A 12,266-nucleotide genomic window follows, 5' to 3' on the forward strand; every position below is an offset into this window, starting at 1 on the left:
TGGCTTTTTTTTTCCCCAAAAGTACTCATGTTTTAGGAATTTTGGTGTTTTTTCTTCCTGAACAGCCACTATTGAGAAAGAAATGAGAAAACTATTTAACATCCCAGCTGAGAAGGAAACTAGGTTATGGAACAGGTATATGAGTAACACTTTTGAGCAGCTCAGCAAGCTGGATAGCACTGTGCAAGATGCGGGCCTGTATCATGGGCAGGTAAGGAGCATTTCCCCCCCCCATGCTCACAGTAAAGGATGGCAGTGTACACTAAAAGTGCTCTGCAGTTTGCAGTATGTTTTCCTGAGCAATGCTTTATCTCTGAGTTTACAGTTTCTTAGATTCTCATGTGCTATTTTCTTTCCCTGTCACGTACATTGAAGAAATACTGAGAATGTGATTTGTTAGTGATTTTGCAAAATGCATAGCAGATTTTCAGTTGTTTGGTTTTTTTTATTACCTGAACTCTCTTTCAGATTGTTCTAATAGAAGTGAAAAATGAAGATGACACCTGGCCTAGACAGCATTTCCTGGCAAAGTAAGCATATTCTGATGACTTCCACTATTTTGTCCAGCTTGTTTACTTGGTTTTAGTCACTGTGTCTTCATGTCACATGAAAGCCTAGTTATCACTGGTTATTGTGGATTTCTTTGTTTTGGATATTTTGGAGGATGTAAAATCTTGAATATAAGCATCCTTCAGTTGTTCTACAGCTGGTTTCTTGTTTTAGCAGCAGTCTTCTATCCGAAAGCCCATTTCAAATAGGTTATGTAAGGATTAAATAGCTTAGGTTTCTGCACTGTTTAGGAGACAGAAGTGCTATTTATGTTGAGCTAGTCTACTTAAAAAGCTAACTCTGCAGACTGCATAGTGAAAAATCTATATTTTACTGCTGTAGAAGAAAAAAAGGATCTTGGCATATATTTCCAAAGCTGCCAGTAGTGTGAATGCTCTGAGTTCTGGTAGTTCCCCCTTAAAGAGCGCATAGAAACAGTGTGACAAACATGCAGCTTCCCCTCAGCCAAAAAAAACCACCAACAATTAGAAACCTGTAAGTATTGACACAGATCTTCTATCTAATCTCTAGAGAAGAGATGAGTAAGATGCGAGTGTGATTGAAATATTGTATGTACGTAGTAAGTTCTATGCAATGGTGAGGAACTGCTGTTATCCACTGTTACACTACAGAAGGTAAAATCCAATGAAGATGAGGCCATCAGACTCGATAAAGGAGATGCTTTTCTATACAATGCAGTTACCTTATGGAACCTGCTGCCAATGGATCTTATTAAGATCTTCCTGGAGTTCAATTTAAAGACTGGGGTCAAGACGGGACTGTCACAATAAAACCAGTTTTGAAATGATTCCGTTCCTTTGAAATGCAGTGCTGGAGAAATGGATTAGGAGAATGTCCACAGGATCACTATGACCTTCCTATAGGAATACGATGTGAAAGGCATGTAAATAGTCACGTCACATGCATAATCGAGTACTGGCTGACAGCTGGTATTAGAGAGGCGGCTGTGCACAGACCAGATCATAAGTTTTTGTTTCCACTTGAAGCAAAGCTTCAGCCCAGTAGTGCTCCCAGGCCTCAGGGTTTATTTTAGTAGCTAGCCGTAAAGACTTTTAACTTACATCTAGCTGTAAAGACTTTTAACTTACGTCTAGTGGTATTTAAATAAAAATGGCTAGCAGGATGTAGATTAATATTTTCTAATGATGCAGGAATAAAGAAGTGCTTATTATAACATTGAACTTGTGACGTTGTTGGACGTGATGCTGATAATGATAGCTGAAAGAATTACATCATTCCTACGTACAGGATTATCTGTTCCTTTGTCTGGGCTAACTATTTACTTTCCCCTCATCTCTGTTTAACCATGCGTGTATGTTCCACATGATGTCTTCCTTATACACTTGGGTGAGTTGGTTTAGTAGGTTCTGCTCTCCGGCTTTTGTGCTCTTATTTAGTCTTGTGGGTTAAATGTATATTAACAGTTTGCTCAGAAACCCTCTTGGAAAGACAGAGAGAAAGAAGCAGCTGGCCTGCCCCTTCTCTGTGGGACTGAGGCTGGTGTGTGCTGCTCGGTGCACGCAGCGCTAATCAAAGATTTCCATGTGGCCAGGGCACGGGCAGTCTCTGAAGAGAACAGTATGTCTTAATGTCTGTTATGACAAGCCCTACAGGACTAATACTGTGCAGTCCTACGCCAAAGGTGGCTGTGCTGTGTAAGACAACTTGGGACAAAGTCTGGGCTTTAAATTTTTTTCTCCGTTTGAAACAGAAGGAGGAAGAAGTTGAGAACTTCTTGCTCTTGCATAGACAGATAACAAAGGTGTTGATGGACACGAAGTATTTTCCTTAATGCCTTCCATGTCGTTTTATATCTTTAAACTACTAATACTGTACGGCAGTCGTCTTGCTAGATCTTTGTGTTGAACAGGTGTTGTTGGTCTGGGGAGTTTTTCTCCTGCATTTTGATGGTTCCCCTGTTACATGCCTTCACTCCCCGCAGGTGTTGGGGCTGGGTGGTAGGCTAGGCTGGGTCATGTGTATAAGTTACTTTTTTTTTTTCCTGCTGTTCTTCACAGAAGTTACTTCACACAACTTTTAGCCTATTTTCTCAGATATTTAAAAAGAAATATTGAAGCTGTATTTTTGTTATTTAATATATTCTTAGCAAGTAAGCTAGATTTAATGCCTTTCCTGAATCATTTGTGTTACTCCTTATTAATCCATTTATAATTGCTCTGTGCTTTCTCTTGACATCAGTCATAATCATTTCTGAAGTTTATTTGTTTTCCTTCCCTTTTTTGGCATGTCTTGATATAAGTGTATAAATAGTTATTACTCTGATCTGTAATTTATTTGATGTTTGAATATTCTCTGGCTACTTTTCATATTTTATTGAGAATTTTTAATTTTTTTCATTATGTTCTTAAGAGTAGCTTATGAAGCTACAACGAAACATTGCCAGCATTTTTAACTGTTCTTACCGGCTGGCAAGAGTGGCTAACCTGGAGCACAGGGCTGGGATGTGGTTTGTCTTCCTCTTTGAGGCTTGTGTGTGCATATACATGTTACATTAAATCAATGTTGTGTATTTAAGACTTCAGTTTGTCACAAAATAACAGGCTACTTACACATACAAGATTTGTGGGTGATCCTGAGCAATGGAACCAAACAGAGCTGGTGAGAGGAAGGGAAGGAGAGTAGCCACAGGGACGGTACAGAGCTTGTAGCCCCAAGGAGTTGTGTCTAATCCTGCCCACTGGAGAGGCAGTTTGTGGTAGGTATGGTGGTCTCAAACCTTCTCTAAGGAACTGGGGGAGAAAATATGATGGAAAAGGGCTCAAGGGTTGAGATAAGGTCGGGGAGATGGCTCACCAATTACCATCGCGGGCAAAACAGATTCAGCGTGAGGAGATTAACAGCAGGTATTAGTAATAAACTAATAGCCTAGAGCAGTGAGGAAACTAAAAGTAAGCTGCAGCCACCTTCTCTCCTCCCCCAGCCTCTTCTACCACCTGCCCCAGGCTCTGTGGGGGAACGGGTGCCGTCCCCAGCGCTTTGTGTCTGACGTTCCTTCACAGTCACTCTTTTGCCCTGCTTTTTTCCTTGGGCCGCATCACTAATATTAAAAGCTTATGAGAAAGCTCTTCAGCGTTTAGAACTCTGATGCCATAAGCCACGTGGGCTGTAGAGCTCTCAGGTGCCAGTGGAGGAGTTGCAAACGTCTCCTCTGTTGCCCGTGTGCCCGAGGAGGCCTTGGGGAGCTGGGGGGTCCATCACTCACTGCTTGCCGAGCACACGTTCAGAAGGGGGCTGTGAGGTGGGGGGGGTTTCCTGCCACAAGGCTTTTTCCACACCACTTGTTTCTTGTCAGAGACTCTGTCTCTTTTCCACGTGTTTGATATCCCCGGCCATCAAGTGGACTGGCCTTTAACAGGAAAAAAAGGCTTTTCAACTCCGTAGCATTCCATGGGGGTTATATTCGGAGTGCGCCTGGCTACTGCTGTTTGTTAATGTGCTGTTCCTGAAGGACCAGAGTGATTTCTCCTTGCCGTAGTTTGAAATTGCTTTTCAGAAGAGGGAATGAATTCTCCTGTTCTTCCGTTTACTGATAGCACTGTGCACTCAGGGCACTTCTGTCTTTCTAGGACGCTCTCCAGTAAAAACGTCGAGGAGATGTCTCTTAGTTCGCTCTTCGTAGAACACGTGGCGTTTTTTCTTCAGTTGCTCTGTCTTGATTTAGGCATCTGTTCAACGTGATGCACCAGTCAGTGATAATACACCCCCGAAGTTCTTGTACAATTGAAGACCTCTGATAGGCATTTTGTAGGTACCTAATGCCTTGTTAAATGTACTTTCAGATTTGAAACTGATCCTATTCCCTTGTGTGCTGGTGACTTCAGGATAACCCTTCAGCAACTGGGCTAAAGATGTTGTGGGCAGGTCTCTACTTCTTGCTATGTGAGTGCTTGCCGCAAATGCTGTGCTGTGAGCAGCACTGAGAATGTGAGATCTGTTGAAGAAGCTTTTGCATATAAGAGCTGTCTAAATGGAAATTCATTCTGGTCCCTGCTTTTCCAATTAAATACAAGTTCCATCTTTTCTTCCTTTGACGTTTATTTTGTCAAAGTATTTTTGTTTTTTTTTTTCCTATTCCTAGTTTATAGAAAAAGGACTCATTTTACTGTGTGCTCTGAAGGTAACCTTAGCTCAGTTAGAATACTTTTCTTATGTCTTCCAACCACTTGAAAGTCTTCTACAGCTTTTTTTTTTCCAATAATTCATCTTAGCAGCTTTTGTGCTGATCAACCACAAGGCCTCGCAGTTTCTATACTAGATAAAGATGGCAGATTTATACTGCTGGTCTCCAGATTTCTCTTCCCTTGCCGTTTCTATGCATTTTTGAAAGGTTGTGTGCTAAGTCTCGGAATGTCTGTCTCTAATTGGTAGAGTAGGGGCAGTGTGCATCACTACTGCGAGATGTGAAGTTGTGTGTTTGGGGATCAAGAATGGGAGCCCTGAGTACTTGCTGGACTCTGTGGGAACATGATTCCAGTCCTGGGTCAGCCTCTGGGAAGTAAGCTCCTGTAGCAGCCCTGAGGCCAAAAGAAAACAACCTCGGTGGTCCAGTAGGGAAATTCTGAGTGTGAATCAGATTTTCTTTTCATAACACACCGGCACACTGATAAAGGGCATGTGGAATGATTGTGTGCCTTTAGGTTGAGAAATCTGAGAAGTAGCTTAATGAGGTTTCAGAAGTAGTCGAGTGAACTGCTGAAGAATAGTAGATGGTATTTGTACTGGCCTACTTAAAAGTTAGTATTATACCAGTGAGAAAATTAAAAGGTTATTTGAACGCTTAAAAGCTTCTGCGGTGTACGAGAAATGGAAATTAAATGAGGAACTCTACAGGTAGCAGATGGAGATGAGCACAAACCAATGTCTAGAAGAAGCTGAAGCCGGATACTCAATGCTGCAAAATGAAATGCAAGTTTGTTGTGACTTCAGAGGTTACTGATGATCTGAACGGTTTATCTGTAATCTGTTGGGTTGAATAAAACCACTTTAAAACCATGATGTGAGATCAAAGAATTACAGAATGGTTTGGGTTGGAAGGGACCTCAAAGACTGTCGAACTCCAACCCTCTGCCACAGGCACAACACCTCCCACCAGCCCAGGCTGCCCCCAGCCTCATCCAGCCTGGCCTGGGGCACTGCCAGGGCTGGGGCAGCCCCAGCTCCTCTGGGCAGCCTGGGCCGAGGCCTCGTCACCTTCACAGTAAAGAATTTCTTCCTGGTGTCTAATCTAAACCTACCCTCTTTTAGTTGAAAGCCGTTACCCCTTGCCCTGATAGAGACCCTCTCCAGCTTTCTCTTTAGATACTGGAAGGCTGCTGGAAGGTCTCCCTGGAGCCTCCTCTTCTCTAGGCTAAACAACCCCAGTACAAAGCCGTACCCGGGGAGGGTTCACGCATTGGGAAAAATGTATTTACTGTGAGGGTGTTGATGCCTCATGCCTGTCGGTGTTAGGAGACATTTGGTTAATGCCCTCATTGACGTGTTCTGCCTTTTGGTTAGCCTTGAAGAGGCCAAGCAGTTGGACTAGATGATCTTTGGAGGTCCTTGCCAGCTCAGCTGTTTTATTCTCAGTCTCTCCTCATACGAGACATGCTGTGGCCCTCTGATCATCCTCGTGACCCTCTTCTGGACTTGCTCTAACTGTCCTCCTTATACTGGGGGCCCCAGAGCTGAATGCGGGGCTCCAGGTGGGGTCTCCCAAGAGCAGAGCAGAGGGGCACAATCCCCTCCCTCATGCTGCTGGCCACGCTGCTGCTGGTGCAGCCCAGGGTACAGTTGGCCTTCTGGGCTGCAAGAGCACGTTGCTGGCTCACATCAAGCGTTTTCAGCAGGAAGCTTCTGTTTTAACTTATGCCCGTCTGTATTTCTTTTGCTGATGTTTTATTTCCAAACTTGCAAGGCCTCCAGCTGTTCTGTCTCCTCTTGGCCCTTGCAGCTTGTTGTCTTTCTGTTTTTGCTCTGCCAAGGTTTCACAGTCCTTTTTTCTTAGTAGCATCTGAGTATGAAGATGTGAGTTTAGTCTGTATCCTTTGAGACTCAGAGCCACCTTAAGAACGAGTCAGACCTCGAGGGCATCATTTCTTGTTGTGTTTTGGGTGCCTAAATTAGCACTGCTGTGTGGGGTGTTGTGTCCTGGGCCTTTCTGCAGTCAATTCCGTGTGTTTGGTTAGGTAAAAATGGGGAGGATGAAGGTTTCCCAGTTAGCTCTTGCTACAGAGAAATTACTCAGGCTTAAAGAAACTATTCTGATCCTTGTGGTTTTGCTTTTTGTGGAGCTGAAGCTGTCTGTGACAGAACATTGTTGATTTTTAGAGCCTTGTAGGTCTCTATTAACATGGTGTTCCCGTCCTTTTCTGGACAGGGAGAGGAGTTGTGTGGATTAGTCTGGGACTCAACTGGATAGATTGAAAGTTATGAACTTTTCTATCTAAGCTTTTTCTGTTTTCTCTCTGGGATTTTGTTGTTTAGCATTGTTTAGCCTCCCTCTACCCCCATTTCCAAAGTCCAACAGTTTTCTACCAGGTAAGTGAGGCTGACCAATGCCTCCGTTTTTATATTCAGCAGCTCAGGGAATCCAAAACTCCTCTCTGTCAGCCCAAATTGCCACAGCCCAGATTCCCTCTGTCATTTCCTAAGTTTAGTTTAGACATCTTGTAGTATTTGCTAACTGCAACTACCAGAAGATTCCTGGGTGGTTTTTATGGTGGCCACATCTAGAAACCTCTACGTTCCTCATAGTTGTCATCATTCCACTGCCTCCCTCTGGTTTTATACATTGACCTCTGCATAAGAGAGTGCCTGAATCCAGCGTCTGGAGGCCCCGGGGGAGTTTGTTCCCCAGATAAAAAGGCTCCTGGTGTTCAGACAGTCTCCTGAGAGAGGACTGCCTCTCATTTCTGAGGTAGGCCTGTACAGCAGAGGTCCTTTTTGAGGCCTTCCTAAACAGCTTTGTTTCGTGCATCCCTTCCAGTATCTCCAGCCTTCGGTGTGCTGAGGGTTGCTCTGTGCTCTGCATGTTGCTCTGGTGGTGTGCCTTGCACCCAGGGGGTGAGCTTGTATCAACTAGGTTCAGTAACAAAATGCTTTATGCTCACCCTAGCACCCTAGTTCTTGCTAATTACTGTTCTGTTTGAGTGGGTGGTCTGGGTTTTAAGTAGAGGAGGACTTATTTTGTGGTGTTTAATGTGGGGCGAGTGTTTTGTGGCCTTAAGACTGGGATTTTTGTTTGTTTCATGGTGGTTTATGAGTAAACGTAAATCTTGCTGTCCTGTCGCTTGTGCCATCTGAATTACATTCTTGTTTCAGTCAGGGACCCAGATTTTGGTTTAAGCAAGAATTGCTACTCCTGCTTCTGATACTTTTCTCTGATGTTTCTGTTCCAGACAAGTGTTTGGAAACGTGATCACACAGATCAAAGCAGTAAAGTCTGTGTGGAGGGACTAACTGTAAAGTGGCAAGTCCTTGGAGTTTTGTGGGAGGTGGTGTGGGGGGAGACAAAAGTAGTAGCACTGTTTCTACTTCTTTTTCCTTTCTCCCAGATCAAGCACTGCAACTAGCAGAAACTTTACTACCTCTTCAAAATCATCAGCAAGTTCTTATTCCTCAGTGTCTGCCACTTCTGTCATTACTAATGGTGATAGCAGTAACTCCTATGGACTGAACAGCTCCCACCTGGGCAGGGGGTAAGAGCAGGAATGTTCTTTTGTTTCTTCGTCCCTTGTGTGAATTCTCTTGTGCATCCTTGCTTGTATAGAAAAGGAGTGTAATGGTGCCCTGTGAGGAGTTCTGCTTCTCTTGTGTACCTGTCACCAAACCTTGCTTTTGAGGCAACTAGGTTCTGCAGTTCCCTGCTCACTTGGTAAAGCAGTACGTGTTTTATAGTTACTGACTGCTAGGGTTTAGCCCCATTTTGAGGGGATTGAGGATACGAGGGAAAGGATTATATTCTTCTCTCCACCTGCCAGTGTGTTAGCAGCCTTTCCAGGTAAAGACTGAAATTTTGTTGCTAGCTGTTACAATACATCGTATGGATTCTTACACTAGATTTGCCGCATTAGGATAGCGTGCTGTGTACTTGCAGACAGAGGAAATTAAGGTTTTATGAAGCATAAATTAATAATAGACTGTAGTGATTAATGTTTCCAAAGGTAGCATGTATAGCTCATGATCCTGATATCCAATGTTATCCAGTGTTGAAGCAGCAGAAACATGCAGGCTGCTGCCTTTCATTAAACAATTTTTATCTCATATTTGGTGTGAGTCTTCAACATTATTGAGACCGGGTAACTCATTGTGTTTTCTTTCTTTCAGAGGTTCTGGATTTGTCTGCAACTCTTACAACTGCGAGGACTCTGCTTCCCTGTCACAACCTGGACTTTGTGGACTCAGTAACCTTGGGAATACCTGCTTCATGAATTCTGCATTACAGGTAAAAAACGAGAGAAGCACTCTTCAGAATTAAATACAAGAACAGTCCCACAGAAATTGTGAGTCACAATCTGTGGAAAGAAATTGTTCTGACAGGGTTCAGTGAAGAGACCACTACTAGAATGAGAAAAAAAGTGCTTAGGCAAAAAGGGTCTGACATGGAAAATGTTTTAATGTGTGCAGCATTAGTGAGATGAGTATGCTGGCCATTGCACACAGTTCTGGGGTCTGTTGCAGATGTGGTGAGTGTTGCGTCGGACTTCAGCGTTACACTGAGATGTTCTCAAATTGAAGCGTCAGTGGAAGTTACTGAACAAATTAACAAAATGTGGAGGAATGTAACAGCAAGAGCAGATAGCTTTCTTCTGAAAATTTTTTTTGTTTGTTTTTCCAGAAGATTGCTAGCTATTTGCTTTGCTGAACTATTAATTACAGTAGTATTATATACATGCATAAAATTACTCCACACCAAAGGAGCAGAAGGTGACAAATATGATGTTAGTTTTGAAGAAATTTCTGAAGATGAACCAGGGAGCTACAGGCCAGTGAGCCTTGAGCCTTATATGCCTTATGCTAGATGAACTGGGAGAAACTCTTCCAAAAAGAAGGCTTATACTTGTGGGCAAACACTGTATAGCGGAGAAGTCAGTGAGGCATCTGCAAAGAGAAACTGCATTTCAGAAATGAGTCTTTTGAATGCCGTGGTCTGTTGTGTGGTTACTTCCTTATTTCAGCAATGTTCTGAGTTGCAATGATTACAGTATCCCACCCTCCTCATAGATTTTGGATTTTTTTTTCTAAGTATGTACTCAAACTCTGTTTCACTGATCTGTTAATAACTTAGTACATGTTCAGATGTGAAAGTTGGGTTTGTTATTTCATTGTCATGCAGATTTATTGTCCTGTGCAGTAAATTCATTTCCTTAATACTTCTTCAGTGTCTGAGCAATACCCCTCCTCTGACTGACTATTTCCTGGAAGATAAATACGAAGCTGAAATAAATCAGAACAATCCCCTGGGGATGAGAGGAGAAATTGCAGAAGCCTATGCAGAGCTCATTAAACAGATTTGGTCTGGGAGACAGTCTCACGTGGCCCCACGTATGTTTAAAGTAAGTACTATGTGTTCTTGTAGCATAAGTCTTTGACAGAAGAGACAAGGTCACATGCCTTCCACAAATTCTGGTGTCCTGAAAGCAGTAACAACAGAACTGCTTCAGTGTTATTTCATGTTTTAATTAACTGCTTTTCAGGATAGAGGGAAGGAACTTAAGTCAGTGAGTAATGTCATAACCTGGAATTGGCTACTGTTTTTAATGTTAAGTGCCTTACTTAGTAAATGACCTTCTAACCTGAGAGTTGTTTTTGGATGTATCAACATGATCTTTGCTACAAACCAAGGCAAGGTAATGTGAATTGCCAGCTGTGATTTTAAGTAGTGAGAAGAGGTGTACAAGTTATAAATCTAAAAACTGGAATTTATAAAGTAGAAAGTAAAATACATTTCCGTGTCTGCCACGTTATTTATTGGTTCAGTGTTCCTAATGTTTCATCATAAAGAGCTGCTTTCAGCTAAAATACTGGAATGTAGCAGTTGTATACACTCCCCCCATAAGAAAAAAAAGTCTTTTGTTCTAAATATAATGTGAAGATGCTGCACTGCACGACGACGTAATGAAAGCATCCAAGCTACATTAAGAGTTTGTAAGTGCAATTTTAGTAATCTGAGAAAGAATAATGTCCTGAATGCACAAAATAAACAATGAGCTGATCTTAATGTAAATGTACACCCTGTTGCTGTTCAGGTTTTGCGTAGTACTGTCTCGAAGTTGAGGGTAAATGCTTTTGTGACCTTGAGCAAAAGTCTTATGGACTACAGAAATTGTCCTCTGTAGGGCTGTAGGTCGTTATGCATCAACAAGATGTTCCTTAATATCCGTGACTTGGAGGTAGTCGCACAACATCTACCGCTATTAAAGTTGTTCTGTAAACTTCTGATTCTGCATATATCCTCTGAACAGTAGCGGACATCAGTAAAAGTGTCTTAATGTAGGTTGTTCTTATTTAAGACTGGAATAAGCATTACTTTTTACTTCATAGAGCAGTATTGCTTGTGACTTTCTAATATTGTTGCAGATAAATGACAGTGTTTGTCTCAGCCCTTCAGTCTGGGCTCTGTTGCAGTTGTCATCTTGAGTGGTTAAAATGCTCTAAGCGTAACTCTGGAAGCACGTTGGATGCCGTGTGTTCATGAGAAAACTTCTGATGGGCACTTGGACAGACCGCTCCTTCAGCTAGTTGTTGAAAGGGATGCCACAGGAAAAGCTGTTGTTTTTGGAAGCAGGAACACTAAAGGGCAGTGTTGTGCTGCGTGAAGAAGCAGAGGATGTATTTGGGTGTGCTGTTCCTGGCTTTTGCTGCCCAGGCTGTTATGTCTTAGAGCTTCATAGCTCTTTTTTTAATTTTTAAAGAATAGCTATAGTCTACTGGTGACTACTGATTTCAATCTTAATTCTAAGCCAATTGTGTTAGCTCACAAGCATCTTCTGCAAGTATTTCCAATCTTGAAGTCCAGCTTCTTCAAGCTACTGTCGTATAGCAAGTCTGCATTGTGGGAGCTGTAGGCTTCTGTAAGAAATTAAAAGTAAAAAATGCATCAGGCAGGTAAGTTTTGTGTGCTGGTTGTTTGCAGGTTCTAAATTAACATCTATGGTCTAGATTTCCAGTGTTACAGCACTAAATGCATTCTTCTCTCTCAAGCATTGGGGGATAAAGTAGAAAATAGTTTGGAATATTATCTTGGCACCCTCTGTTCTGTTAGCATCCAGCTCACTGGGGTCTGCTACTAATGTAAGGTAGCATAGGGTTGATTTCTGCAAAAGCTAGGACGTGTTTTTATTCCACTTTGTTTTACACACAGCTTATATTCCCCCCCCTCTAACTCTTGCGTCATGTTTCAGACACAGGTTGGCCGGTTTGCTCCTCAGTTTTCAGGATACCAGCAACAAGATTCCCAGGAGCTGTTGGCTTTTCTTCTGGATGGTTTGCATGAGGATTTGAATAGAGTGAAGAAGAAGCCCTACTTGGAGCTGAAGGATGCTAATGGCAGACCTGATTCGGTATGGTGCCCTTTACTTGAGCATAGGGCATCCAGTGCTTCTGAGGGAGCGTAACTGGGTTTTGTGACGCTTGCTGGCCTTCCTGTCCGCAGACTGCACAAACACCTTCCCTACTAGTGTGGCTGGGAGGGG

General features: G+C 42.6%; 1 protein-coding gene across 7 annotated transcripts in view; it reads left to right on the forward strand.

The window, feature by feature from the left end:
• The window catches only part of USP4 (ubiquitin specific peptidase 4), a 46,696-nt gene that overhangs the window by 5,550 nt on the left and 28,880 nt on the right, over window positions 1-12,266 (forward strand). For 2 of the 7 annotated variants that reach the window (XM_035571826.2, XM_050712824.1), the window contains exons 5-10: window positions 66-211; window positions 469-530; window positions 8,127-8,270; window positions 8,899-9,016; window positions 9,954-10,127; window positions 11,976-12,134. In XM_035571826.2, coding sequence (XP_035427719.1) covers window positions 66-211; window positions 469-530; window positions 8,127-8,270; window positions 8,899-9,016; window positions 9,954-10,127; window positions 11,976-12,134 — 803 coding nt within the window. Of the gene's footprint in view, window positions 1-65; window positions 212-468; window positions 531-1,181; window positions 1,677-4,157; window positions 4,285-4,370; window positions 4,620-5,421; window positions 5,481-8,126; window positions 8,271-8,898; window positions 9,017-9,953; window positions 10,128-11,975; window positions 12,135-12,266 lie in introns of those variants that run through there. The other 5 variants (XM_035571827.2, XM_035571832.2, XM_035571829.2 and 2 more) reach the window with 5 other exon arrangements.

This window comes from Cygnus atratus, chromosome 10 (genome assembly GCF_013377495.2).
Source record: "Cygnus atratus isolate AKBS03 ecotype Queensland, Australia chromosome 10, CAtr_DNAZoo_HiC_assembly, whole genome shotgun sequence".
NCBI classification, from domain to species: domain Eukaryota; kingdom Metazoa; phylum Chordata; class Aves; order Anseriformes; family Anatidae; genus Cygnus; species Cygnus atratus.